This window comes from Liolophura sinensis, chromosome 11 (genome assembly GCF_032854445.1).
Source record: "Liolophura sinensis isolate JHLJ2023 chromosome 11, CUHK_Ljap_v2, whole genome shotgun sequence".
Classification (NCBI taxonomy): domain Eukaryota; kingdom Metazoa; phylum Mollusca; class Polyplacophora; order Chitonida; family Chitonidae; genus Liolophura; species Liolophura sinensis.
This window is the reverse complement of record NC_088305.1, coordinates 2,758,269-2,785,561: the sequence shown is the minus strand read 5'-3', so window position 1 is coordinate 2,785,561 and position 27,293 is coordinate 2,758,269. Positions and strand designations below refer to the sequence as shown.

Below are 27,293 nucleotides of genomic sequence, written 5' to 3'. Positions count from 1 at the left end.
CTGAGTCATACCCCAATAACCACAATGGGATATCTGAGTTGCACATCGCAAAACACAATAGGACATCTGAGTCGTACACTACAAAACAGGGGTGGGATATCTGGATCATACACCCCTAAAGAGGGGTGGGACATGTAAGTCATACACCACAAACCAGAATGGAATATCTGAGTCATACACCACAAAACAGGGGTGGGATATCTGAGTCATATCCCACAAAAACAGGGGTGGAATATTTGAGTCATACACCACAAACCACAATGGGATATCTGAGCCATACACCACAAATCAGAATAAGATATCTGAGTCATACACCACAAATCAGAATGAGATATCTGAGTCATACACCACAAACCAAAGGTGGGATATCTGAGTCATACACCACAAAACACAATAGGATATCTAAGTTATACACCAAAAAACAGGGATGGGATATCTCAATCATACCCCGCAAAACGAGGGTGGGATATCTGAGTCATACACCACAAACTAGAATGGGATATCTGAGTCATACACCATAAAACAGGATGGAATATGTGACTCATACACCATAAACCAGAATGGAATATCTTGAGTCATACACCACAAAACAGGATGGGAGATCTGACTAATACACCTTTAGCGAGATTGAGATATCTGAATCATACACCACAATTCAGAATGGGATATCTGAGTCATACACCACAAAACAGGGATGGGATATCCCTCCTTCACGCTGACCAAAGCGACTGTACTTTGACTGTCCCTCCTTTACACTGACCATATCGACCTGTACTTGGTCTGTCCCTCTTTCACGCTGACCAGATCGATCTGTACTTAGTCTATCCCTCCTTTACGCTGACGAGATCGATCTGTACTTAGACTATCCCTCCTTTACACTGACCATATCGACCTGTACTTGGTCTGTCCCTCTTTCACGCTGACCAGATCGATCTGTACTTCGTCTATCCCTCCTTTACACTGACCAGATCGATCTGTACTTAGAATATCCCTCCTTTACACTGACCATATCGACCTGTACTTGGTCTGTCCCTCCTTGACTCTGACCAGATCGATCTGTACTTAATCTATCCCTTCTTTACGCTGACCATATCGACCTGTACTTGGCCTGTACAATTTGTATACGCCGTATAGACATATTTCGCTCTACCGCGTTAACTTTAAAGAGAAATGTATATGTTTATTCTAGGTATAATTTTTATGTATTTCAAAAAATAGAGTTTATTGCACATTAGCTAAAGTAGTGAAAAGTTCGAGTCTGGGGATGAGTTCGACGCTAATCCCCTGTTTGTCAAGTTTGTGAAAAATTTCATCCGTCAACCCCCATCATGATCTTGACTGGAGTTGTTTCACGGGGACTAGGGTTATTAGACCGGGGACGTTCGGGGCTCAGATTTTTAGGGACAGTACTGTGAGGTCAAACGTTAACATGTAAGTATATGAAAAATTAATTGTGGACTGGTCATATATCACAAACACATTGCAACACACGGAGCTGCTGTGGCTGATTTAAAATGATTTAAAATTGGTAAGATATTTGTTAAGTGTTTTTTTTTTATTGCGATGCTTCACCACAGTCACCCAGTGATCTGTGAGTGAATTTTGGCGTTGTTTGGGATTTCTGTTAAAATTTGCAGTGAGGCCAGTGATGTAAATCATCGAGCACATGAAATGGTGCATGAGCTGTCGGGGGGTAGTTAATTGTTACCAGTTGGATATGATCATATCAGAGGGTTAATTGTCGATGTATTCAATGATCAGATATTTTTGGATAATTCAGAAACTTTTTGATTAGTCACCATTTATTGATCCACATTTAGACCCCTTTATACTGAGCATCCGTGATGCCTTTTATAATCCGACCCCTTGTTATATCTGTGAGAATTTCACCACATTTTTACTCAAAAATCTCCACCATGGTGACAATATGGGAACAGTTTCGAGTCCTTCAGCTTCTTTTTTTAGTATCGTTTTCGTTAATCCTTTATCGCGGATACCTGAGTAGACACGCTTCAGCTGTCGAAACTGACGCGACGCCTTTGTTTTCGCATGTCAGTGACCACAACTAGGAGATGCTCCCTCCTTTACACTGACCATATCGACCTGTACTTGGCCTATCCCCCCTTTACGCTGACCAGTTCGATCTGTACTTGGAATATCTCTCCTTTACACTGGCCAGATCGACCTGTACTTGTCCTATCCATCCTTTACGCTGACGAGATCGATCTGTACTTGTCCTATCCCTCTTTTACGCTGACCAGATCGACCTGTACTTGGTCTGTCCCTACTTTACGCTGACGAGATCGACCTGTACTTAGACTATCCCTCCTTTACACTGACCATATCGACCTGTACTTGGTCTGTCCCTCTTTCACGCTGACCAGATCGATCTGTACTTAATCTATCCCTTCTTTACGCTGACCATATCGACCTGTACTTGGCCTATCCCCCCTTTACGCTGACCAGATCGATCTGTACTTGGAATATCTCTCCTTTACACTGGCCAGATCGACCTGTACTTGTCCTACCAATCCTTTACGCTGACGAGATCGACCTGTACTTGTCCTATCCCTCTTTTACGCTGACCAGATTGACCTGTACTTACACTATCTCTCCTTTACGCTGACCAGATCGACCTGTACTTGGCTTATTCCTCTTTTACGCTGACCATATCGACCTGTACTTGGCTTATCCCTCTTTTACGCTGACCAGATCGACCTGTACTTACTCTATACCTTCTTTACGTTGACCGTTTCGGCCTGCACTTGGCCTGTCCCTCCTTTACGCTGACGAGATCGACCCATACACAGACTACATGTACTTTGTATTGCCCTTGAGCGTCAGGCCAGACATATTCAAGATTGCCAGTTTTAAGGACACAAGGGTGTTTAATTAATCAGGGCCTCGTGGATGGAATTGTCAAACCCCTGTGTTTCTACTGGCCTTGCTGTCACTAAGCGATCAACGGCACAGAGATTAGTTTCACAAATGCTCTTAGCTACGTAAGCCATGAACTACCACCACAGATGTTGTAGGGGTATGAAGTACACTTAGCTAACTGCGACTTAACGTGAAGTATGTTTGGGAAAACTGACCACTTGTGGGGTCATCTAATTTGGTGGTCAAACAAAAATTTCGTTTGACTTCCAACCTACCCTGGTTGGAACGCCGCAATATGGCTGGAATACTGCCAATGTGATGTTAGGCCCTAATACGTCATTCCCACCCTTGGTTTTCTTAACCCATGCCACTGAACTACGTCGCCTGAATGTGATATCCTTAAATACGACTTTTAACACTATCAATCAAATTAATCCAAAACGAATTTGGCAGTCTGAGGCCTGTTTTAACTGAGGAATGACCCCGATCGCGTCGCTTACGAAACAGGCCCTCCACTCGTGTATAAGAACGCCTCATAATCGGCATTGTGCCAGAAAACAGATTCCACTTTAGTGACACTAGATCCGTTGTGACTGTCATGGTTTCGTGTTGCAGAAAGATACATTTACGCGTAGCAATGGTAATGGTAGAGCTGAGGAACTATAACGTAAAGCTCTGGGTCGGGGGAAAATTGTCATAATGGAATCAGCTTCATAGCCCCTGTACCTCCCTCAGGCCAGATAAACCTGACTGAAGATGGTCAATAATGGCCAATAATAAGCACCTCTAAACCGATCCGTTGCCAACTCCAACACCCTCCCTCCTAGTATGACTGACATAAGCCGTTCTACTTGGATCCCCAACCCACGGGGGTAACCAGAACCATCGATACACGTCAATTATAACCGTATCTCCAGGGGACTAACTCGATAAAGGAGGAACTGATACTGTAAGAATAGATGGAAGTGTCCCTATAAGTATATGACAAGCGGACACTAATTCTGGTCTATCCAGACGCGATACTGCGAAAAGGAGTGGAAAAGAACCAAGTTTAATAATAACCCCTAATTTCCATAATGCTCAGGCTCAATCTTCTCTGAACATTTATGGAAAGTCACTGTGTTGTTTGATTTTGGGGCAGCTATTGTTCTAAACGCAGGTTTCTCGATCTTGTGTTTACCCGCCATTTTTATCAGCCAAATCAACGTTTATTGCTGCGATTCACTCATGCAGACTCTGTCTGTTCAAATCCAGTTAGTAAAAACAGAATTCAAAGATTTATACAAGAGTGTACTGCTGATAAAAACATTGAATTTTTTCAACATCTATATATCTATTAAAGTCATAATATTTTCTCAGCGAATACATGTACACCAACAGTGCTGGCTAGTGAAACGGACACGTCAATCAGGCGCTTTTTCTCGCTTGAGAACTTTACCCCGAAGCAGGGCTCAGTTAGTCACCGGTTCAGTATCAATCTCTGCTGCTATTTTCCAAAGGGGTTATGTGCTATGTTAATTTTCATCGGAATTTTAACACGTGACTGTACGTGTGTACAGGAGATATTCATTTTACCCATTATGTGGGTGGTCTAATCTGTAAAGAGTAAATCCGCGTCATCACTCTACTGATGAAGTGAATCTTGCACAAATCAGTTCCTTTTCTGTACAATTTGTATACGCCGTAAAGACATATTTCGCTCTACTGCGTTAACTTTAAAGAGAAAGGTATATGTTTATTCTAGGTATAATTTTTATGTATTTCAAAAAATAGAGTCTATTGCACACTGGCTAAAGTAGTGAAAAGTTCGAGTCTGTGGATGAGTTCGACGCCAACCACCTGTTTGTCAAGTTTGTGAAAAATTTCATCCGTCAACCCCCATCATGATCTTGACTGGAGTTGTTTCACGGGGACTACGGTTATCAAACCGGGGACGTTCGGGGCTCAGATTTTTAGGGGACAGTACTGTGAGGTCAAACGTTAACATGTAAGTATATGAAAAATTAATTGTGGACTGGTCATATATCACAAACATATTATTACAAAGATTTATAATTGGTAAGATATTTGTTAAATGTATTTTTTTTTATTGCGACGCTTCACCACAGTTACCCAGTGATCTGTGAGTGAATTTTGGCGTTGTTTGGGATTTCTGTTAAAATTTGCAGTGAGGCCAGTGATGTAAATCATCGAGCACATGGAATGGTGCATAAGCTGTCGGAGGGGGGGGGGGGGGGTAGTTAATTGTTACCAGTTGGATATGATCATATCAGAGGGTTAATTATCGATGTATTCAATGATCAGATATTTTTGGATAATTCAGAAACTTTTTGATTAGTCAACATTTATTTATCCACATTTCGACCCCTTTATACTGAGCATCCGTGATGCCCTTTCTAATCCGACCCCCTGGTTATATCTGTGAGAATTTCACCACATTTTTACCCCAAAATCTCCACCATGGTTGACAATATGGGAACAGTTTCGAGTCCTTCAGCTTCTTTTTTTTATCGTTTTCGTTAATCCTTTATCGCGGATACCTGAGCAGGACACGCTTCAGCTGTCAAAACTGACGCGACGCCTTTGTTTTCGCACGTCAGCCACCACAACTACGAGATGCTCGATGTCACGTGGGATATGTCACGTGACACTCGCAGTGCTGAGATTTGTCAGACTTGAAAGGTTAGCCGTATTGACTGGACACCTGTTTAGTTATTTGGTAAATATCAGAGGTTTGCCAAACTTATTACATGCATATAATGGTATAAATCTTCAGTTAACAGCTTTATATTTCAGATGCGAAGTTCGCTCTTCAGATACCTGACAAGATAGAATATATTCAGCTTTGGATAATCCCTTCATGTCCCTTAACACACTCAATGTGGATATCTTAATTTGTGCGGAAGTACCTGAATTACTGATTTGTTATGTCCAAGGAGTGCGCACTCTGGGTATAGTGTGTAAAAGACTTACAGTACAAGGAGTGTAACCAGAGCAGCGATGACAGAATGGTAAATGCGTGCGTGCTTGCTTGCGTACTTTTTTCAGTCATATGACGACGAGGGAGTGCATGTAATGTGCCTACTTGTTCAGGACGGAATTACACCTCTCTTTTATCTAGGGGTGCTTCAATGATACACCTTACCGAAGGCAAGTAAGCAGCTCAATCCGAACCATTATACTGATACGAGTCAAACCAGTCTTTGCACTATCCCCGTCATGCTGAACGCCAGGCGAGGAAGCTGCAACTTCCTCTTGTACGGTCTCACGTCTGACCCGATCAGGATTGACCCTGGATTTACCACTTCCGAAGCGGACCGCTCTACCAACAAAGCCAAACGATCAGATGTAACCGGTGAAGTCCAACCTCTTGTCAGTTTACCACAGTTAGGGCTTTATTTTGACTGTTCATGTATCTAGGGTGCTTCAATGATACACTTTACCGAAGGCAAGTAAGCAGCTCCCATCCGAACCATTATACTGATACGAGTCAACCAGTCTTTGCACTATTCCCCGTCATGCTGAACGCCAGGCGAGGAAGCTGCAACTTCCTCTTGTACGGTCTCACGTCTGACCCGATCCAGGATTGAACCCTGGATTTACCACTTCCGAAGCGACGCTCTACAACAAAGCCAAACGATCAGATGTAACCGGTGAAGTCCAACCTCTTGTCAGTTTACCACAGTTAGGGCTTTATTTTGACTGTTCATGTAAATGCGTAATTAGTAACAAATTATACACCCCCATAGCCCCATGGCTTAGGCTGATTAAATAGACGAAAAAATGCAGTGATATAAATTGCAATATATGAGAAGTCACCGGTGTAGAATTACTAAAAAATGCTGTGTTGTCGTCCCATTTAACATACAGGGACGTTAAAACAATGCACAAGGGACTATTATTATCGTTACATGACACGTACAGCCTGAGACACACGAGGCGCATTATTTCGCTTGTAGGGACAAACGTCAGCGCCGAGGAAATACCCTGCTGATTTTCACAGCACAGTTGCAGACACATCGGGCGCATTTCTCCGCATGACGTGGACGGTAAATTTATACCATGCAAATTAGTCACATGACACAACCAAGATGTCAGAGGTCGACACATCCTCATGTTGTTTGATTGGTCAGCTCGGTTTTCTCGACCGCCGAAATTTGTTGGAGCGGACACACAACACGGAGATAGTGGTATCGCCAGCGTATTTTTCTCCACTATCTGGCTCGTTCAATACAAAAACAATTTCGCACCGCACCAGAAATAAGCCGTGGCACTGAGACAATTGGCGGATTTTTATAAATTCATAAAATATGCCTTTTACGATGTACAAAAAAGAAACATCGATATCCGAATACAGTTTTCCAAATGCTAGACGACCGTCGCTCGCTGTGCTGTTCAATCGGTATTTTCCGAAGTGAAATGTACGCTTCCATCTCGCACAAGTTAGGTTGTATATTGCTTTCAGATACTTGACGAAGTGCCGTCATTCCCTCTGGACTGTCTCAGTGTCCGCCACACATAGTCTTGACTTTCACTTTGGGTCAATAACATTTGTGTACTTCAGTAAGCTCAACATATACCAAGGGTGAAGCTATTTAAACAAATACTTATCGGCCTTTGTTGCACGTGGTTATGAGCCAGTAGAATATGAACCAGCCCTGTAAAAGTGATCTGCTTTTTTGAAAATTGCCATTGGTCCAATAGTAAAGGCCATTACCCCTGTACTATACCAAAATGGTGTGCCATTCATTGCGCTTTGAGAGTACCATAATTACCTCTTTTGGACACAGGACTTAGCCAGGATATTGTTTCATTCCACTGTCGCCCTCTATGTTACTTTGACGTCCTTGAACGTCAATCATGTTGGTTGTTAAAGCTAAACCCGACAACTGGGGACACTAGGAAACAGGAGACAATTTCAAGGAATATTTGCGACTTATGTATATCAGGATTCTGCTGATGGACTACGCATGCTCGAGCCCTTGCCATTGTTTACATGATGATGTTTATCATATGTGACGACAAAGCAGCATTCTCAGTACTTCTAGACCATTGAGGTCTGACAAATTCACTGAATCATCACCACATACCCTTTTCCGTACCTGATTCTCTTAAGACATGGTTCGTGTAATTTTCTGCTATTTAAACATTTACATGTACAGATAAAATAAAACCCTAACTGAGGTAAACTGGCAAGAAGTCGTAATTTCATCGGTTATGTGTAACCTATTTGCCATTTTTCACCTTGTCGTTTGCTTGCTTTGGATTTACTCTTTGTGCTTTTAGGTTTTTATATGTATATAAGTCAGTAACCAATAAGGTACAGCCGTGCTGCCAACAACTTGCGGATGGTCATAGGTTTCCTCCGCCGTAATGCTGGCCGTCGTCATATAAATGAAATATTCACCATTATTCTCCTGTAATGACGAAGTATTACGTAACCAACTTCTCCAGAAAACGCCTCCGCTCCGCAGAGATGAGCAATAGGTAATAAATGTATGTTTGAATTACTTACGATGCGAAAAGGTATGCCAGTGTTCAATGCCTAAGTATACGTCGCACGTTTTCTAATACTACCATGAAACGACTGCATACATGACACGTTATTATTGCAAAAAAACTGGTGTGCCAAATGTTCAAGGTTTTCCATTAAACGCCTTCACTTCAAGATTCGAACAAAGCAAATTTAAAACAAAAAACGTAAGGCCAGCCATGTGGCGTGTTCCCCAATGCTTATTGCCTAAGTATACGTCGCACGTTTTCTAGTACCACCATTAATATACTGCCCACTTAAAGTATTTATTTATTTATTTATTTGATTGGTGTTTTACGCCGTACTCAAGAATATTTCACTTATACGACGGCGGCCAGCATTATGGTGGGAGGAAACCGGGCAGAGCCCGGGGGAAACCACGACCATCCGCAGGTTGCTGGAAGACCTTCCACTTACGGCCGGAGAAGAAGCCAGCATGAGCTGGACTTGAACTCACAGCGACCGCATTGGTGAGAGGCTTCTGGGTCATTACGCCTGCGCTAGGCGCGCTAACCGACTGAGCCACGGAGCCCCCCCCCCCCCCCCCCCCCACTACCCCACCACACTTAAACTACGTCACAAGTTATTACTGCAAAAAACTTTTGTGTGAAGGTTATTCCATCAAACGTCTTTGCTTCAAGATTCGAACAAGCCAAGTTTAAGACAAAAAACGTGAGGCCAGCCTTATGGCATGCCCCATATATCGCCTTGTGACACATTTAAGATCTTTGTGTGATGTGTGACGATTTCAATCAACGTCACTATTACTGCAAATCACTAGTGTATCAATGTTATTCCATCAAACGTCTTTGCTTCAAGATTCGAACAAGGCAAATTTAAGACAAAAAACGTGAGGCCAGCCTTTATGGCATGCCCATATATCGCCTTGTGACACATTTAAGATCTTGTGTGATGTGTGACGATTTCAATCAACGTCACTATTACTGCAAATCACTAGTGTATCAATGTTATTCCATCAAACGTCCTTTGCTTCAAGATTCGAACAAGGCAAATTTAAGACAAAAAACGTGTGGCCAGTCTTATGGCATGCCCATATATCGCCTTGTGACACATTTAAGATCTTGTGTGTTGTGTGACGATTTCAGTCAACGTCACAAGTAATTACTGCAAAACAACTAGGGTATCAATGTTATTACATCAAACGCCTTCACTCTAAATTTCTTAAGTTTTACAGAGAGTATAATTCTTTTGAAAGTAGATATGAACACAGCGTCCATAATCTCTGCTGTCTGCTTCATGATTGTGACTAATTTGCTTAACCAGGGTTTAGGGGCAATGCCTTCATCGTATTGAATTAGGTCGCCGCTTTTTATATATGAACATTGGTAATTAAAGCGCAGCTGGGGTATATGTTTTGAGTATGGTCCATTTATAAACTAACATGGTATGGTGATTTGCACAATAAATGAGTTCCCACATTGCTGAAAACTGATGACTTGCTTCTCATTAATGCGTCTTAATTTCTTACTCTGATGACTGATGACTGCTTCTCATTGCACGAATACGTCTTAATTTCTTACTCTGATGACTGATGACTGCTTCTCATTGCACGAATGCGTCTTAATTTCTTACTCTGATGATGCTTCTCATTGCACGAATGCGTCTTAATTACTTACTCTGATGACTGATGACTGCTTCTCATTGCACGAATGCGTCTTAATTTCTTACTCTGATGACTGATGACTGCTTCTCATTGCACGAATGCGTCTTAATTTCTTACTCTGATGACTGATGACTGTTTCTCATTGCACGAATACGTCTTAATTTCTTACTCTGATGACTGATGACTGCTTCTCATTGCACGAATGCGTCTTAATTACTTACTCTGATAACTGATGACTGTTTCTCATTGCACGAATGCGTCTTAATTTCTTACTCTGATGACTGATGACTGTTTCTCATTGCACGAATGCGTCTTAATTTCTTACTCTGATGACTGATGACTGCTTCTCATTGCACGAATGCGTCTTAATTTCTTACTCTGATGACTGATGACTGCTTCTCATTGCCAACGAATGCGTCTTAATTTCTTACTCTGATAACTGATGACTGTTTCTCATTGCACGAATGCGTCTTAATTTCCTTACTCTGATGACTGATGACTGCTTCTCATTGCACGAATGCGTCTTAATTTCTTACTTTGTGTATGCTTTGCTTTCTGGTGGTGTGTTGAGCAGTGGTTTGTGAATTGGTCTTGCGGATACTGACCGCGAACATCAAATTTAATTAACGTCTGGTATACGAATGCCTGTTTCGACTCATAGGTCTTGGATTAGTTTTGCGACGAATAATTATAATGTACATATTTTCCAATAGATATGTCTAGTGTAACTAGTGTTAAAAAATTTGAGTATTTAATATATTCATGTTTATAGAATCAGATCTGTTCAATCTTATTCCTTTTCACATTTAACCACAACAGTGTGTTTTTAAGCCTTTTAGCGCACGTCTTTTGACATCATAGTACCCGTATGTTAAATGCGATGACAACACAGCGCTTTAAGTAAATTTACATCAGACATATAGTAGATTGCTTTCAACATCACATCATGTTATTGTTTATAATTCTGCTGAAGTCATGGCGCCACAGGGGCATAAAACCCTGAGATAAATTGACGAGAAGCCGTATTTCACCGGTTAGCCGTGACAATTTGCCAACTATCACACTGTCGTCATTGCTTTGGTTTTATTCCCTGTGCTGTAAGCTTTTTGTCATATTATATTTAACTTTAAATCAAGGAAATGGCATTCTCAACTTTACTCGTCTACATTTTTACCCATGTCTTTCGATATACAGGCTTCACGTTAATAGATCAGTTAATAAATGAAATCTGCATATATCTAATGTACACTGGGCTTTTGTCAGTTTCACCACATCAGATTCTCTGATTTCACTATGTGCATATTTATACTCGGGTACAAACTACCCAAGGATAAAAGTCATCGATAACTTCTGAAGAAATCAAGAATTCCGTCGGAAATAACGACTTGAGTTCAATACCGGAAGTAGCTGTCTCGACGTCGGTGTGTGTACGAGTGGGCACCAACCTCCTCTCTGCCTTTGATGTGCCCCTGAAGCCTCGCGAGCAAGAAGATTACTGCCGCCTCGTGGTGACTGCTCCACCAGACGATATTGAACTAAAGTGGATTTTCATTTTGTAAAAGATTTCCTGTCAGTCAGGGATGAAGGGTAAAAGATGCCAGATAGGTGTGAAAGTTTACACAAGATTAGAGTAGCTCCCAGCTGAGGTATAATACCTTATCGCCAACAAAGTGAACGATGTAAATAGCTGGCTAAGAAGAAAGCACTGTCTCTGTGTGCAAATACCCGAGCTCAATTCCAGGCTAGGTTAAGACTAAAGGTCACAACATGCGACAACCACAACCACAATGAACCAATCAAAAAAAAATTGTTATTTTGACTGTCTCGTCCTAAATATTTTAGAAAATGGTTAAATGGGGCGATGAATGTAAGCCAAACCAGAGTAGCGATGACACTGTGATCCTTGGCAAATGGTCAAACGTAACAGTGAAAATACGACCTCATGTGATTTTACCTCATTTCGGAGTTCAATTTTGACTGTTCATGTATGTGCTGAAATAATTGCTTACACAAGGCATTTTGCAATGGTTTAGGGAGAATTAGGTAGAACCTTGTGAACGATCAGTTTGCGGGTTGGCGTGTCGAGTGTTTTGTGAATAGGCGAGGTCATCATGTATATATGCTAGATTTTACAACTTGCAATCTATGACTAGGCAAAGCGTCGTGTTTGGTGGTTTGTCCATATGTAATATGTTGGCATGGAGACACGAACCTTCTAAAGATATACATTCACATTCCAGCTAAATTAAAGCCATTTACACGGAAGGCGAGAGCCAAAAATACTTCTCTAATATCGGGAGTATATCGCATTCTGTACTCTGGACTACCATTTAACCATGTTACGAAGATATCACCTGGGGCAAGGCCCTTTTATTTATTGTGTTGAATCAGATATATGGACAGTTTCAATTTTTGACAATACTAGAATGCTTCACGATTTCACTCATTCGCCAAGGGCATTCCTTGTGTGCACCAGGGAGAACAGGTAACTCTCTTAATTCTCTTCCATGATTCCGTCCTAATTTCGCACATAACATACCGCTACTTTCTTAGTTCTTTGGTGGTTTGCGTTGATTGTGGTTTTGGGAATTGGCATTGTGATGATTGACCAGGAACGTTCATCATGGTTGACGATTGGTATACGAATGTCTGTTTCGACGTATAGATTCAACACTACATTAGCGTCGATCAGAAGAAACAAACTCTCCTCTTTTTTTAGCCATGCAATGAGTGAGTGAGTGAGTGCTTAGGGCTTGACGTCGTACTTAACAAGTAACACTCCTTGTTGCAGGGCGGATTTCCACCCCTCTTTTATTTAGTGCTGCTTCACTGAGGCGCCTTACCGAAGGCAAGTAAGCCGCCCCGCCGGAGCCACTATACTGATACGGGTCAACCAGTCGCTGTACTGTCCCCTTCATGCTGAACGCCAAGCGAGGAACCTATAACTTCCTCTTTTAAGGTCTTAGGTGTGACTCGATCCATGATTGACCCTGGATCTACAGCTCCCGAAGCGGGCCATGCAATGAAAGTTTCGTTTTTCAGTGTTCCACCCCTAATATTTTTTTAAACATAGTGGGATTGCTGCAGACTGTGCTCAGATATCGCTTTGTACAGGCCTGTAGTAGCATGTCGCCGGTGTGCATTGTGTTCCGCTTATACACTACATCATATCCTGGTATTTGCCGTTGTTTCGTCCACTGTGAATGAGCCCTAAATAATGTGGAGATATTATCAGAAAAATTGTAGTCACAAAATTCTTAAAACATCAGGCGTGTCGATATATACATGCTGATTGGCTTAGTTGATTTCATGGAAAATTGCCCACAGTAACTTTCCTCGACAGTATGAGCTGATCGCCTTAGTTTATGTCGTTGTTGTTGCTTTGTTGTTGCTGTTTTCTGTCGTTTTTTGTTATTTTTGTTTTTTGTTGTTTTTTTTATTTGTCAAACCGACCCCATTGTTTACGCCATGCCGAATTTTCAAGGCATACGGCACAATGCCGTAACAACGTCATAGCAACGGATGGAATAATATTTGTCAGATCTTATCACAGAGTGCCAAAAGACAAAGTACCAAAATTGTCAACTTTAAATTCCATATTATATAACTTGCCTCTGACGAATCAGCCATTGCAGTGTGGTGAAATTATAAATCGTGGGATATTGCTGTGTCGAACAACGATGCCAAGCTACAATTTATTATCACTTGACCTTGTCAAGGTCTCCGATAGCCTCATTTTCGGTCTGCCGAGATACATGTATCCTCCCGACCCCGCCAAATGCGGATTAATCTGAGCAAGAAGCGCGTCTTGGGGCTGTCACTCTTCTAAAACACTGCATCACTTCAAAGACCGTTCTCGTCACGGAGGGCTACTTGAGCTGAAAGCTCATCCGTCTCTTTCTTCCACTTTCGTAGGTCACAGCAGACAGCTCGGTGTACGCGCCACTCGTCCAGAAACAAAACGGCGGCACTTCGTCTTTATTTAAGCTGATACTATATTAGCTAACTTAATGAGGAGCTAGCATTGTCCCTTACTCCCTGTGTAGAATACGATTGACCTGTGTGTCGAGACAGTAACGCTGTTTTTTTTTCACACGGCCATGCCGTTTTCTGAAGCTAATAGTTCTCCATAAAGGCTGATCATTCAAACATATCAGTTTGAAAGGCACTATTTGGAACTGTCTAATTAGACCAGTCCGAAGATTTACATAGGAAAATTGTAAGAAATCTACTTACATTGTAAGAAATCTACTTGCACATTCTACAGGTACTTGTACATATTCAGTAAGCATGTATTAATACACTTGATTGTGGAGGTCTGGCAGCAATCTGCGGATGGACGTGGGTTTCCCCCGAGCTCGGTTTTCCTGGTTTCCTCCTATTGTTATGCTGGCCGCCGTCGTATAAGTGAAATATTCTTGAGTACGACGTAAAACACCAATGAAATAAATAAATTGTTGTTTAATGTCAAACCCAAGAATATTTCTCTTCTATGATGGTGGTCACTTTATGAGTAGAGGGAATTGGAGTTCCCCGCGTTGAACCAACGACATCTGGCAAGTTACTAACGAACTTTACCACCCCCTGTGACGTACACATATGCCCACCCTGTTGGTGCAGGCAAAGCAGTCAAAGTAGTCTTCAACGAATTCTAAGAGTTTACAAACGCAGCCACGAGCGTCGTCGATGGTTTATTGTCACGTAGGCTCCACAAGCAATCGCCACATGCGAATCTACAAATTCCCTGTCCAAGGCCATGTTTCCACCCGCACCTCATGAATCCTGGGGGCAGTTTTCTTTCTGCTTTGTTCAGAAGACAAAGGGCCTCCTAATATTTCACTACGGTCAAGGCCCTCCGGTGCCACGTGTCGCAGACAGTCAATGGTCCAAGCCGGTAACCGCTGCTTAAAATATCCCCCTTTCGGTCTGTGCCGTGAGCCTGCCTTTTGTTTGACTCGTTGATTGATTGAATGATAAGAGGAATCTACACTTATTTATTCATTAATCACGCCTCGCTCTCATTACTTGTCTTGTTTCGTCGATGTGTACAGCGATGTTTACGGTTTGCGTCAGTAAAACCATGTCACAGCAATACAGATACATGTCTATATTTAGAGGTGCATGACTAAGAAATGAACGATTTCTTCCTGTCTGATGTTTTAGTAAATATTTCACAGTCGATGGAAAGTAACAACTATTTGAGCACTAAGCCGGCTGAGTGACTTATTGATCAAAAAGTTTGTTTATTTGTTAATTAAACGACTTGAGTGGTTTATTGACATTATGATTGGATGTGTGCTACTGGCGTCAGACTGCAACCTGTTTTTATCATTCTCAACTGAGTGACTAATTGCAAAGTTGTTTTATGATGTGGATACAATAGCCTACAGGGTCCAGTTGTTCAAAACTGTTGTAGGACATAATACCAGATATAACTTTAAGACAAGTCTTCAATTTAGTAGTTAGCAAAGAAATAATTGCGTAACAGTACATTAAACTTGAACTACGTGTAAATCAGCTGCTGTTATACTTGGATTTTTGACAACTGCATTGGATGTTGAATTTGGCTAAAATCTTAAATATATAAAATGGCAATACCAATGTTAACTAATACACTTTCGAACAACTGGGCCCAGGGTTTTAAAAACATCACCGTTCTGCAGAATTTGTAGGAGTCTTTGATATGGAATTCATGCCTGGAATATTCATTGTCTGCCCAGCATCATTGAAAACTGATGACCGCTTCTCTCTTGTGTGCTACCGGCTTTATTTCTTATTTGTATAATTTCTTACATACCTTTGTCTTCGGGAGTTAGTGTTAAACGTTGTTGTGGAAATGGATCTTGCGATTATCGACTTGGAACGCCCTTTACGGACTACGCATGGTATAGGAATGTCGGACTTGACGCTTATACTTACAAACAACAACCATGTCTTTGCTCAAAGCACAACTGCTGTATATCATGTCACTGAACTTGTAACATAACTGATGTTAGTGTTGTACAATATAAATGACTAGTGGTTTCAGAACTGATTGATTTCCGTTGACCTCGTCATCCTTAACTTTGAGCTACGTTGTCTCGTCTGTTCTGTGCATTCTAAATGGTTGGCAACTGAAACTTTGACTCCCTTGCTTGTCACGGAAAGCATTAGAGTTGGGGTGAAGTGCTTGAAATCTTGTATATAGAAATATAATCATAGCACTGGGTCTGTGTATAAGTACCAGTGTTCAAGTGATTTATGTCGTTTAGCCAGTTATACATTAATAAGCTGCAGTCAAAACATTACATCATCAGTGGTATAATATAACTTTCTGCTAGGATGCCTTATCTCTGCTGAGCGTCACCATTACCACATGTACAGAAATAAATAGCATTACATCACTGTGTTGTAGGATAGTTCGCATGCCTGTGCTCCGTCAAGTCCGATTTCTCACTGGAATTATGTTACTAGAAATACACAACGCCACGCTGAGGATTTCATAGGAAATAACTTGTCACCCGCGATCACTGCTGTCAGTTATACCAGAATAGAAAACTGAGATCGGCTGTCTCCCAAACTGTACGCATCAATCATTGTTCGTTCGCAAAGAGAACGTGGCACACTTCTCTGTATTTAAGTACGTCTGTTACTATCCCTAGTGTTTATCACATTTCGTTTTCTGACTGTTTAGTGCTGTTCACCTGTAATACTGATTTATTTTGTGAAAGTTTTCTCTTACAATGAAATTGTATAATACAGTCTTTGCATTAAAAGGAGGTAATTCGTTATGTGTTTCACAGTTCTCCTTATTATAAAGTTCAGTCCAGAATTTCTGCTTATAGTCTCTTTAAACCAGACCGTCCTAACCTACCGGTTTTTGGTCTGTCAAAATACCTATCACATTCGCATACAAGTGGACAGTGATGTAACCAGTGTTAGCTAATTAACGCTGCGTACGAGAAAAAAAGCCTTCGCGGAAGACTACAAATTTTCATTGGTTGAAATGTGGGTTATCACACAAGAACTGGCAAAAGTAAGATGTCGACCGAAGAACACGAATACGAGGAAATTAGCAAAGAAGCCGAGGCCTTTGTTTGTCAGAAATTCAGGATAAAGGAACTGCACACATATCAGAGACAGAGTTTGCAAAGCAATTATACAGGAAAAAGGTGTTTTTTGCGTGCCGGAAGTCTGGAGCAGGGAAATCATTATGCTTCCAGGCGCTGACAACGGTAACCTTATACCAACAACAACAAAAAAACTCTAAAGGTGCCCCTATTGTTATCGCTGTGTCTCCCCTGATGAGCCTTATGAACGCTCAAGTGAAAGCTCGAAACAAGAGGGGCATACCGGCAGCGTATGTTTGGGAGGACTACGAATTTGAGAATATTGCCGATGGCAGTCAGACTAAGAGGTCATTGACTTTGATATTGATGAACGAAGAGACTAGATGTTGTTTCTTATTCCCAAGTGGCTAAAATGTGGTTAATGAATGTATTATACATGTACATCAATGTTCTAAATTGTTCCTTGCAGCAGAGTATTTGTGTCAAAAATAAACGAAATGAGTCCTAAATATTCACACATCTACAAATGTATTATCATGATAGCATGATCACATGGCCACAGTGGGGTAGTTAATTGTGTATTTTGGTTTATACAGGTGTGCTAAATGACCATAAATTTTTGTCCATGACGCACTTGCGCATGTTTCCTGATTCTGAAAGTTCTATTGATTTTAGAAAGGTGTTGAGGGTTATTTGGAGGATGGAGATGTCCCATCTCTCTTAGATTTCCTTGTTCAGAATCTAAATGTGATAGGTCAAACCTAAAATATATACATATTTTTTTCTACTTTTCATTTTTATTTATTGTTTTTTTTATTATTTTTTAAAATTTATACTTAAATGTATTATTATAGAAAACCTTTTCGTAAGGCTAAGTCCCTGTAACATGTGCATTGTTCAAACCAAACAGGGGCTGGGAAAGGGGCCATCTCCCACTCACTGGGTTTGATCTCTGTACATGTGTGTAGGGGGTTCCAGCCAACAGGGGGTCAGGAAGGGATCGGTAATGGGCCGTCTCCCACTACCCATACCTCTCCTGTTGGTTGGGAAAGTGGTGGGTACAGCACTATTGGTTATGTTGTTGCTTTTTCATAAATATAAGATATTATTATTATATATGACATTCTACTGGGAAACAATAAGTTTCAGCATCAAAATATTTTTTGAAATAGTTAATATTCTTGTAATAAAACTCAAGCTATGGCATCTTGGTATACATGTCTTGATTTGTTACATGTACACAAGAAGAAAATTATTCATCAATGAGGCTAAGGCTTCGTACAATATACATCAACCTTTTGACATATTAAGACTGTATAAACAATGCATATATGCATCATATAAACAATGTTGTGATGGTGGTAAGGACTTTTTCCAGATTGAGTAACTTTTAAGGTTCACCAAATTGTCTAGACCACCTAGTATTCTGTAGATACTGTATACCTATTTACATGTATCTGGTTTAGTTATTGTTGAAATAGCACCAGCTTAACTTAAACCATAAACTACTTTATACAATATTTTATGACCCTGTGAACTGATCAGTTGGTATTAGGTTTATTTTCTTCATTGAGTTTTGAACACTGTACTGAGAAATTTTCACTTGTACAATGGCAAGTAGTCAGTTTTATTATGGTTGGAAAACAATTAACCACTCTACTCAACTACACTCAGGCTTGTATTCGAAATAGTTAGAAGACAGGTGGTCTTCAGTGAATGTAAAACCAATAACCCTTGAAGCACCACTTATTGTCACAATGAGAGCAGAAAATTACCAAAGGCCTGAACTGATCCTGCACATCGTGTGCTAGGAATTGGGAGTTCAGCTCAAAGAGCGCTAACCCATGCCCTGCTTTTAAACATAGCTTCATGTCGAAGATACATGTAGAAGCCGTTGGTGGTGGGGTGATGTAAAGGCAGAGTTAACCTGCTGCAGATAGGATTTCACTTAGCCATAATTTATTTCTACATCAGTTGTTCTGGTCAGCGCTCTAGTTTTATTCTATTTTATTCTTCAACGTCAGCGGAGTTTTATTCGCGTTCCGTGAATGAAAAAAATGCTCTAAAACTAGTTAAAATAGTTTAACATTTTCCAAGTCACAGATTCTCTTCATTTCAACATAGTTTTGACTTCTCCAGGATTTGTGACACACATCGAATTGTTTTCTAAGAGAATACAAACAATTCAGTGACTGTACAGAGCGTCCTTTTCGAACTTGGGAGTACCAGGATCAAACCCAGGGCGGGTCATACCAAAGACGTTAAAAATAGGACTTTTTGCTAACTCGCTTAGCGCTCAGCACTGAGAGGTTGGGGCAAGGAATCATGACTGGTTTGGCTGGTGTCAGTATAATGCGACCGAGTATGATGTCATGTCTGGTGTCTTCGGCATGATACTTCAGCGGCAGCAGCACTTTGGCGGAATGGACTCGCCCTGCCACAAGAAGACACAATATATGTACATACACCTAATGATTCCTGGTCGTCATATGACCAATAAAAATTGTTAAGTGTAACGTTACACACCAGGCATTCATTCATTCATCCATTCAAGGGCATCCATAACTTCGCCAAACGTTCGTTAAAGAACCAAAATGTTAAATCCTTAAAGCACTACGTGTCCTCAAGGAAACCAAGAGCCGCGAAGGCTGTCAGCAGCGTTAAAATGTTAGACAACACATTCTTGGACAAGCGTTGCGGAAGAACAGACCTAAGAGAGATGTTATATACAAAAAATCAACAGAAGTCGGTTTGCCATTTCTGGGTTACCACAACTTAGTGAATTTTAGAGACATACGTTTAGTAATTCTATACCTGTGACCAAAAAATTGCAGTTAACATCACTGCTTTTTTGTGTGATTCTGCTTAAGTCTTGAACTATTATTTAAGCATTTAGATAGTAGATACTCAAAGTAAAACGGTGGCATCTGTGGCTGAGGAGATAGGCACGCCAGCACTCGTTATTTTTCCCGCGCTCTGCCCATTTTCCTCCCACCACAATGCCGGCCACCGCCGTATAAGTGGAATATTCTTGAGTATGGCGTAAAACACCAATCAAATAAATAAATAAATAAAATAAAACCCTAATTGAGATAAACTGACTGAATAACACACTGTTTTCGCCGACATGGTTCTACTCTCCGTGCTGTAGACTAGGCTATATATGTTAAAACTGAATGACTCTTGATCTTGAAATTTCTTTCATTCATAAAATCTTGATTGATTTAATTCGTTGATTGAACGTTCGTCTCGGAATAGCGGAATAACTTCATCGTGTTCCATTACATAGTTACGTTGGATATATGAAAACAGTTGCAATCAAATCGCAACTGCTCAACTGCATCCATTTTTGTTGACAGTTGGTATAGGGAAGTTTGTTTCGAGGCATAGGTCGATTTTAGTTTACGTGTAAGTTATTCAAATTTTACGGCCTTTCTGACAACGTTCCATTCCTGCCTTGTTTCTTTCTTTCTTTATATTCCACAGTTCATCCAACTTCACATTCCAGGAAGCAATACACACTGGTTTGTTTCGTCTCAGTTGGCCTTCTCACAGTAGGCCTGCTCTGTATTACATCCCTTCTTTCCCGACAGCGACTATGACGTAACGCGAGACTGGTTTTTGAAGCGTGAAACCAAGAAGTGGGACCTCTTCTATTAAAGCATTTAGTATGTATGTCACGACAGAGACAAAATGCTCTGGCAAGATAATGTCTAAAAAAAACATAAGTCATATCAGCCATTGGGAGTCGCAGATGTCGAGATATCATGAATGAAGTCCATGTTTTTCAGCTGAAAGAGTTCGGTGGAGCTGTCACCATAAGTTTATAAAATTAAAATCTGTATTAAAGCTAGGTTTTCTACTAGTTAGTGCCTCTTTTCTACAAGTTACTGACCAATGGGTGAGCTCCATTTCGCGCCGTAACTAACCAATAGGTGAACTCCATTCGCGCCAAAACTGACCATTGGGTTACCGCACGGTTTTGGCGCCTGAATTTCGGTGATATCTGCGCTTACGGCATGCATAGTGAGCCTTGAAGAGAGCAAGCTACTCCAAATCTGAGAGCAGACCAGACCTTCTACAAGAAATAATCTCGCTAACTAACAAAATAGAGAAACAAAAAACCGAACTGACTCTAGCATGGGTTCCAGCGCACGTTAATATTCGAGGGAATGAAATTGAAAATCAGGCAGCAAAATCGAGCCTAGAGAAATATCAACAAGATATAGACGTCCCCCTGAGCCAAAATGAAATACATACATTGATCAATACCCAAATTAACAATCAGTGGAAAGAGAAATGGGATAAAGAATCCCGCGGGCGGTGGCACTATAAAATATGAGACGGAACGATTACAAAATTAAATTCGTTCCAATTACTGAAAAGCCAAGATGACAAAAACATATCAAGCCTGAGACTAGGGAAAACAGGGCTCAAAGCACACCTAGCAACTATAATCCAAAATTCTTCACCAACTTGCCTAGCCTGTCAAGTAGATGATGAAACCATAGAGCACTATTTGCCACAATGTATTAAATTGGCAGAACGCCTGAAAATCTACAAATGTGAACTTGACCTTCAGACTATCCTTAACCCCAAACCACATCTGAGAGCACAAATATTCTCCTTACTAAAAGAATACATCAAATCGACGGGTTACGAAAGCCGAATCTAATAAAACATAATGGACAAACAACGGCGATACCTTGATTCTGAGGGCCGTTTCTGCTCTAGTCAACCATACGCCACTTTCTCTGATTAAAAACATTGCATTTTCCGAAATTACCAAACACATATACTAACACCGGCGATACCTTGATTTTGAGGGCCGTTTTTTCCACAGATACATAATTCTTTCCTAAAGCTTTATCCCCGACTATATCGGCGATACCTTGATCTTGAGGGCCGATAAAACGTCTATGAAACCGATCTGCAAAAACATAGCACACGAAAACAATGTAACCACAAAAGTTGTTGACTGTAGTCATTAATAATATTTCTCCATTTACTAGTCTGCCCTCTTGTTTGTTGTTATTTATCTATTCATATTAGTTGATATTTATTTTCTATTTATTTACAAATGTGTATATATCATACGACGGCAGACCCTCTATCAATTTTTGATTGGTAGCTATACCGTTAATTTGCATTCCAGGACATTCGGTTCTTTGGCATTGGGGGAGCTAGAGTTGGGACACTTAGATACTCTGGAAGATTGGAAAGTCTCCTTCAGGAGACAAAACCTGAACTAGTTATCCTCCACATTGGGGGAAACCATGCGGACTCTCACAAATCAGCAGCAGCAATTTGCGCTGATATTTTAGACTATGTTGGTGCACCAAAATCGAAATTCCAAATTCCAAGTATCTACATTATCCAGCTTCTTTACCGTCAGGTAACTCCGCGAATTTCGGTCCACATTTATAATACAAAAATCCATGAAATTAACAAGAAGCTGACAAACAACCAATTGGCCACCTTCTTGAGACACAGGGGACTAATTCGACCACAAAAGCAAATTCTAACCAACGACGGAGTGCACCTAAACACTCTAGGCCAGGAACTGTTCTACCGGTCTATGAAACGTGCTGTCTGCACCGCCATGGCAGGCCACAAATAAAAATTGGAAAGAGAAAAGGAAATCTAGCAAAGAAGAAGACAGGGAAAACAATAAGAAGACCAATGGGACCAAAGAAAATTAACACCAAGGAAACGACGACCAGAAACATGAAAGACATACAACAATAGGACTGACTATCTCTTGTTTCAACTAAGTGGATGAGGCCTGACATCCTTGCTCCTCATTTATACTTGTCGCACCTGTTACAGGCACAGGTTTCCAGTAGGCTGGTTTTTCCTGGACGGCGTCCGGTATAAGTGGAGGGAGCTCCTTAACTCCACGTCACAGAGGAGAAAGCAAGAGAACAAAACTGTTGACCAATAAATAAAAGCACTACTGTTGTTTACTCTCTGTCTAAATTTCTGTATAGGCAAGTCAATGTAATTCTTTAATGTAGATCTATGTATAATATCTGTAAATAGCTTACTATTTATCCCCTTTCTGTTAAATGACCATGACAGCATTTGAACCTATACAATAAGCCAAACACAGGCTACCACAAAAAGGTTTAATCCCACTAATTGACTCATGTACATATGTAAATAGTATACCAACGCACTGCCATTGTCTATCCAAAATATTCATGTGTTAAAAAAATGAAATAAAACACTGATTTGATGGGCCACAATATCCGCCAGGAAAGTGACCCTAAAACCAGTATTTAAACCAGAACGAGCAAGCTACTCCGGCTACCCATCCTGCCTGGATAACGCCAGACCACGTTCATCCAGAGAGAGGCGCTACGCTGTCAGTATTAAACGATCCGCATTTGCTAACCCTTTGCTGCCAGAGCCTGCCAAGAAGAATGTGTGTCCAAACTTCAGCTTGCCCCGTGGCTGTGGGTGGGGGTGCGTGATGACAAGGTGGTTGAGATTCTACCACGTCCCATAGACCCTGACTCTCCACCAAAGCGTGTCGTTCTCGACGGGGAGAGTTGGGCTAGGTTGAGGGAACTGGCTGCGGATGTCTCCGAGGCGGGCTTGACGGTGCGTCAGCCGTTATCCGACGGCTGATGTCTCTCCACTCTGACGAACCCTGACCGCGCCAAGTTCGTCCACGTGAAGAAATGGAGACCATGTCGACCCGACGGTCCGCTATACCTGACGAAAGAAGGTGTCACCCTCAACTACCTCACCCACTGGCGAAACCTGGTAGAAGCCATCCCAGACATCGACATGTTGCTGATGGCAGCCGAGGAAGAGGCTGCCGGCACCGTCGGCGGTGGGGGTGGCGGCTGAGGTGATGATGACGACAAGGTGAAGGCGGAACCCCGTGAAACTCAGTCATAGCAGCCGAAACCGGCTTCTCTAAACTCAGAGCTGGAGGGGGTGCTGACTTACTTGCTGTGGAATGCTTATGACGTGGATCTCCACCCCCACATCCTACCGCTGAGGCGCAAAGCACAACTGGGCGCGATCGTGGAGACCTCCCTTTCCCCTTTGCTGCAAGACTGAGAGCTGGCCGTCAGCATCGTGGACGAAGCCCGTACCTGTTACCTGAAAGAGGGATCTGTGCTCGTTAATTTCATGCGCCAGGCTCGCAAGGCACCATCACTACCTTGGGAGGTGGGGAAGGAAATGAAGCAGCAACTGCGTCAGGTTTTGAACGAGACGCCTATCAAGAAGTCCAACCCTCACTTCGCCCGGATGTACGTAGAACATATGGCAGCCAACCCACCCAAGCCCTCCATGACCGGTCAGGACAAGCCTGCAGACGAGTAAGTGATTTTAACCGCTCCATCTTCACCACATTTGCGTGTTGCTCATACCACTATTATTTTTTTTTTAATTTTGATTGATTGCTACATGGCTCGGTCGGTGACGGCACTAGAATGACGGTGTCTTCTTTGTGCTTTTTCTAGCCTGAATAAGTTGCGCACAACGCCCAGGTGGAAAGAATGGGTGGAGGCCGTCATCGACCTTCAAGGCTACACGGGTGTACTCCGTAGTATCTTGCGGATGGTATTATCAATCAGGGACGTCTGCAGATCGTGCGAGCTTTCACTGAAGACGTCTGCCGACATGTCAAGGATCCCCGGCCCATTCAGCAGTATTATTTAGAGATTGTTCGCACCAAGTTAATGTACGAGGTACGACTAACCTCCAACCACCCTGAGTCACTATGCACCGTATTTTGAAAGGACGCATCTACAAATATTTCACCGCTCACAACCCTCGCCAGCCTGTCGTGTACACACTGGAGGACTTGAACGCGGAACGGTTGCTCGGGACGTTTTACGAGACCGAACTGCAACCGGTGACAGCCGCGGCAGACAAGATTTATGAGGTGGAGAAGATCTTAGAAAGGGAACGTCGCCGGGGAAAATTGTACTCTTGGGTGAAGTGGGTCGGCTATCCACCCAGCTTTGATTCTTGGGTGCCGGCCACGGACATCAAACGTATTTAACCCCGAGGATGACGGGGGTGACTGTCACTCCCTATCGACCTACCTCTAGGGATGGATCAGTGGGTACAAGGCATGCGCGAGAATAAAGGCACCGTGGCAGCCGTGCTCGGAGTTTTCTTGTACATCGGAGTTTTAGTGGGTGGATTAGCCACGGAACTCAGCGTGCAACTCCTCCATGACCAGTCGGCTATTCAATATCTACAAGAGCAATTGAATAAGACGCTCCTCTGTTATGGTCCGGGAAACCAATGTGCGGCAAGACGAAGTGTAGTATGTTTAACTGTTATTTGACAGGAACTCATTCACGGACTACGAATTTGAACTTTGATATGGAATTCATGCCTGGAATATTCATTGTCTGCCCGGCATCATTGAAAACTGATGACCGCTTCTCTCTTGTGTGTTACCGGCTTTATTTCTTATCTATATAATTTCTTACATACCTTTGTCTTCGGGAGTTAGTGTTAAACGTTGTTGTGGAAATGGATCTTGCGATTATCGACTTGGAACGCCCTTTACGAACTACGAATGGTATATGAATGTCGGACTTGACCCTTATATTTAGACTCCAAAGAGGATCCGCACACGCCGGTGAATTAATGTTCAGTTTCGATGATGTGCAACGGAAATACAGCCTGCGGTTTCAGAAAAAAGTGGGGCTCAGTTTTAGCCCGCGTCTGAAGCAACTTATGAATTTACCGCACGATTGGCTCATGGGGCAGGAAAACCCGTTCTATTTCCAGCACTTGTACACAAACTTCGTCGCCTTGCATGTCAGCGGACGTCAAATTCCTGCCAAGCCACTGACACATTATATTGAGACCGGGATTGTAGATCTCGTCAGAAAGTACATGAACCTCTTTACCAACACGGGGAAAGGGTTTCACGACGAGGTGAACGCCATCCTTCGCACCACGTTCGCCAAAGGCAACACGCTGTTTTGTTTCGACTTGACCCCCAACCTCCACGACCATCACCAACTGAACCTGGTCCAGAAACGTGATTTGCGCCTAGAGATGCGGTTTGCCAAACCACTGCCGGAAAGCATTAACGTGGTGTGCTACGCCGAATTCAACAATATCATAGAAATAGACAAAAGTCGAAGCGCGCTCTGTGAGTTGGCCAGTTAAAAAAAACAACATTTACACGGTGCAATTGCCACGAGGGCTACAGGTGACTACCTCCCTCACCAAGTGACCAACACACCCTGGACCTGCGTTATCAACACAGACACATCCCTCCGAACCGGACAACACTGGGAAGCCATCTTCATGGACATGTGCCCAGACCCGGCGGCTGCAGAGTCTGGACGCTGCCGTGTGTGGACAATGTTGCGTGTAATACTTAACCCAGCGGACTCGAGGTCGTCCCATAGACGCTTTTGTACATACGTTGGACACGTCGTGCACAACATACGATAACAACTTAATGGTGTTCGATTGGGTGGACCACCAGTTTGGGGCCCAGCCCCCGTTTTTTCATCACCCCACCAGCCAGTGGGCTGTGATAACGTTCTTTGTATTTATTGTTACACAAATCCAACGAATACACTATTGGTGACATCGATTTGACCACATGCATTTTCCTATGTAATATTTTGCGGGACGAATTTCTTCACTCACCCTGTTTGCAACCAGGGAAATCACGTGATCTCTAGCGTCTGGATCTTCTAATAGAATAGCTTATAATTTCACACAGTTATGTGTTGGTATCGGCAGTCATACCTTTTCATGTATGTGCAGAAGCGAACAGCGGCGGGCGATTACCTAGCGAACATTAGGGCATCGAGAAGCGACGAACCGAACTGTAGGCCTGACAAGCTGGCGAGAATGTCACAGAGTTCGGCGAAAACTCGAGAGCTATCGTCTCCCACACTGTCAAGCTCTAATTTGTTTACATTTTTAAAACATGATTAACCGTTTAATTGTCATCAATAGCGATTTCCCCAAGTAAAATGAACAAAACAGAACAAGTTCAACACAGCCTATAAAATCTGTGGGTTTAGATTAGCCATACAGCGCAATCTGTGATATCCAATAATTATTTTTTTATTCCATTTTACATAAAAAGGCACCAAAGAATAAGGCCACAGAAACGTGTTAGGCAACATACATGTAAAAAATAAGCTTATAACTTGGAAGCATACGGTTATCTAACACTCGATGTGCCACTTCGAAAGCA

The 27,293-nt window shown here is 42.0% G+C and overlaps 1 protein-coding gene across 1 annotated transcript in view; it reads left to right on the top strand.

Moving 5' to 3' along the window:
* LOC135477761 (zinc finger CCCH domain-containing protein 13-like) overlaps positions 1 to 24,427 on the top strand; it is a 102,712-nt gene extending 78,285 nt beyond the window's left edge. The window contains exons 3-4 of the mRNA XM_064757964.1: positions 23,531 to 23,692; positions 24,242 to 24,427. Coding sequence (XP_064614034.1) covers positions 23,531 to 23,692; positions 24,242 to 24,427 — 348 coding nt within the window. The remainder of the gene's footprint in view (positions 1 to 23,530; positions 23,693 to 24,241) is intronic.
* Positions 24,428 to 27,293: the final 2,866 nt, after the last annotated feature.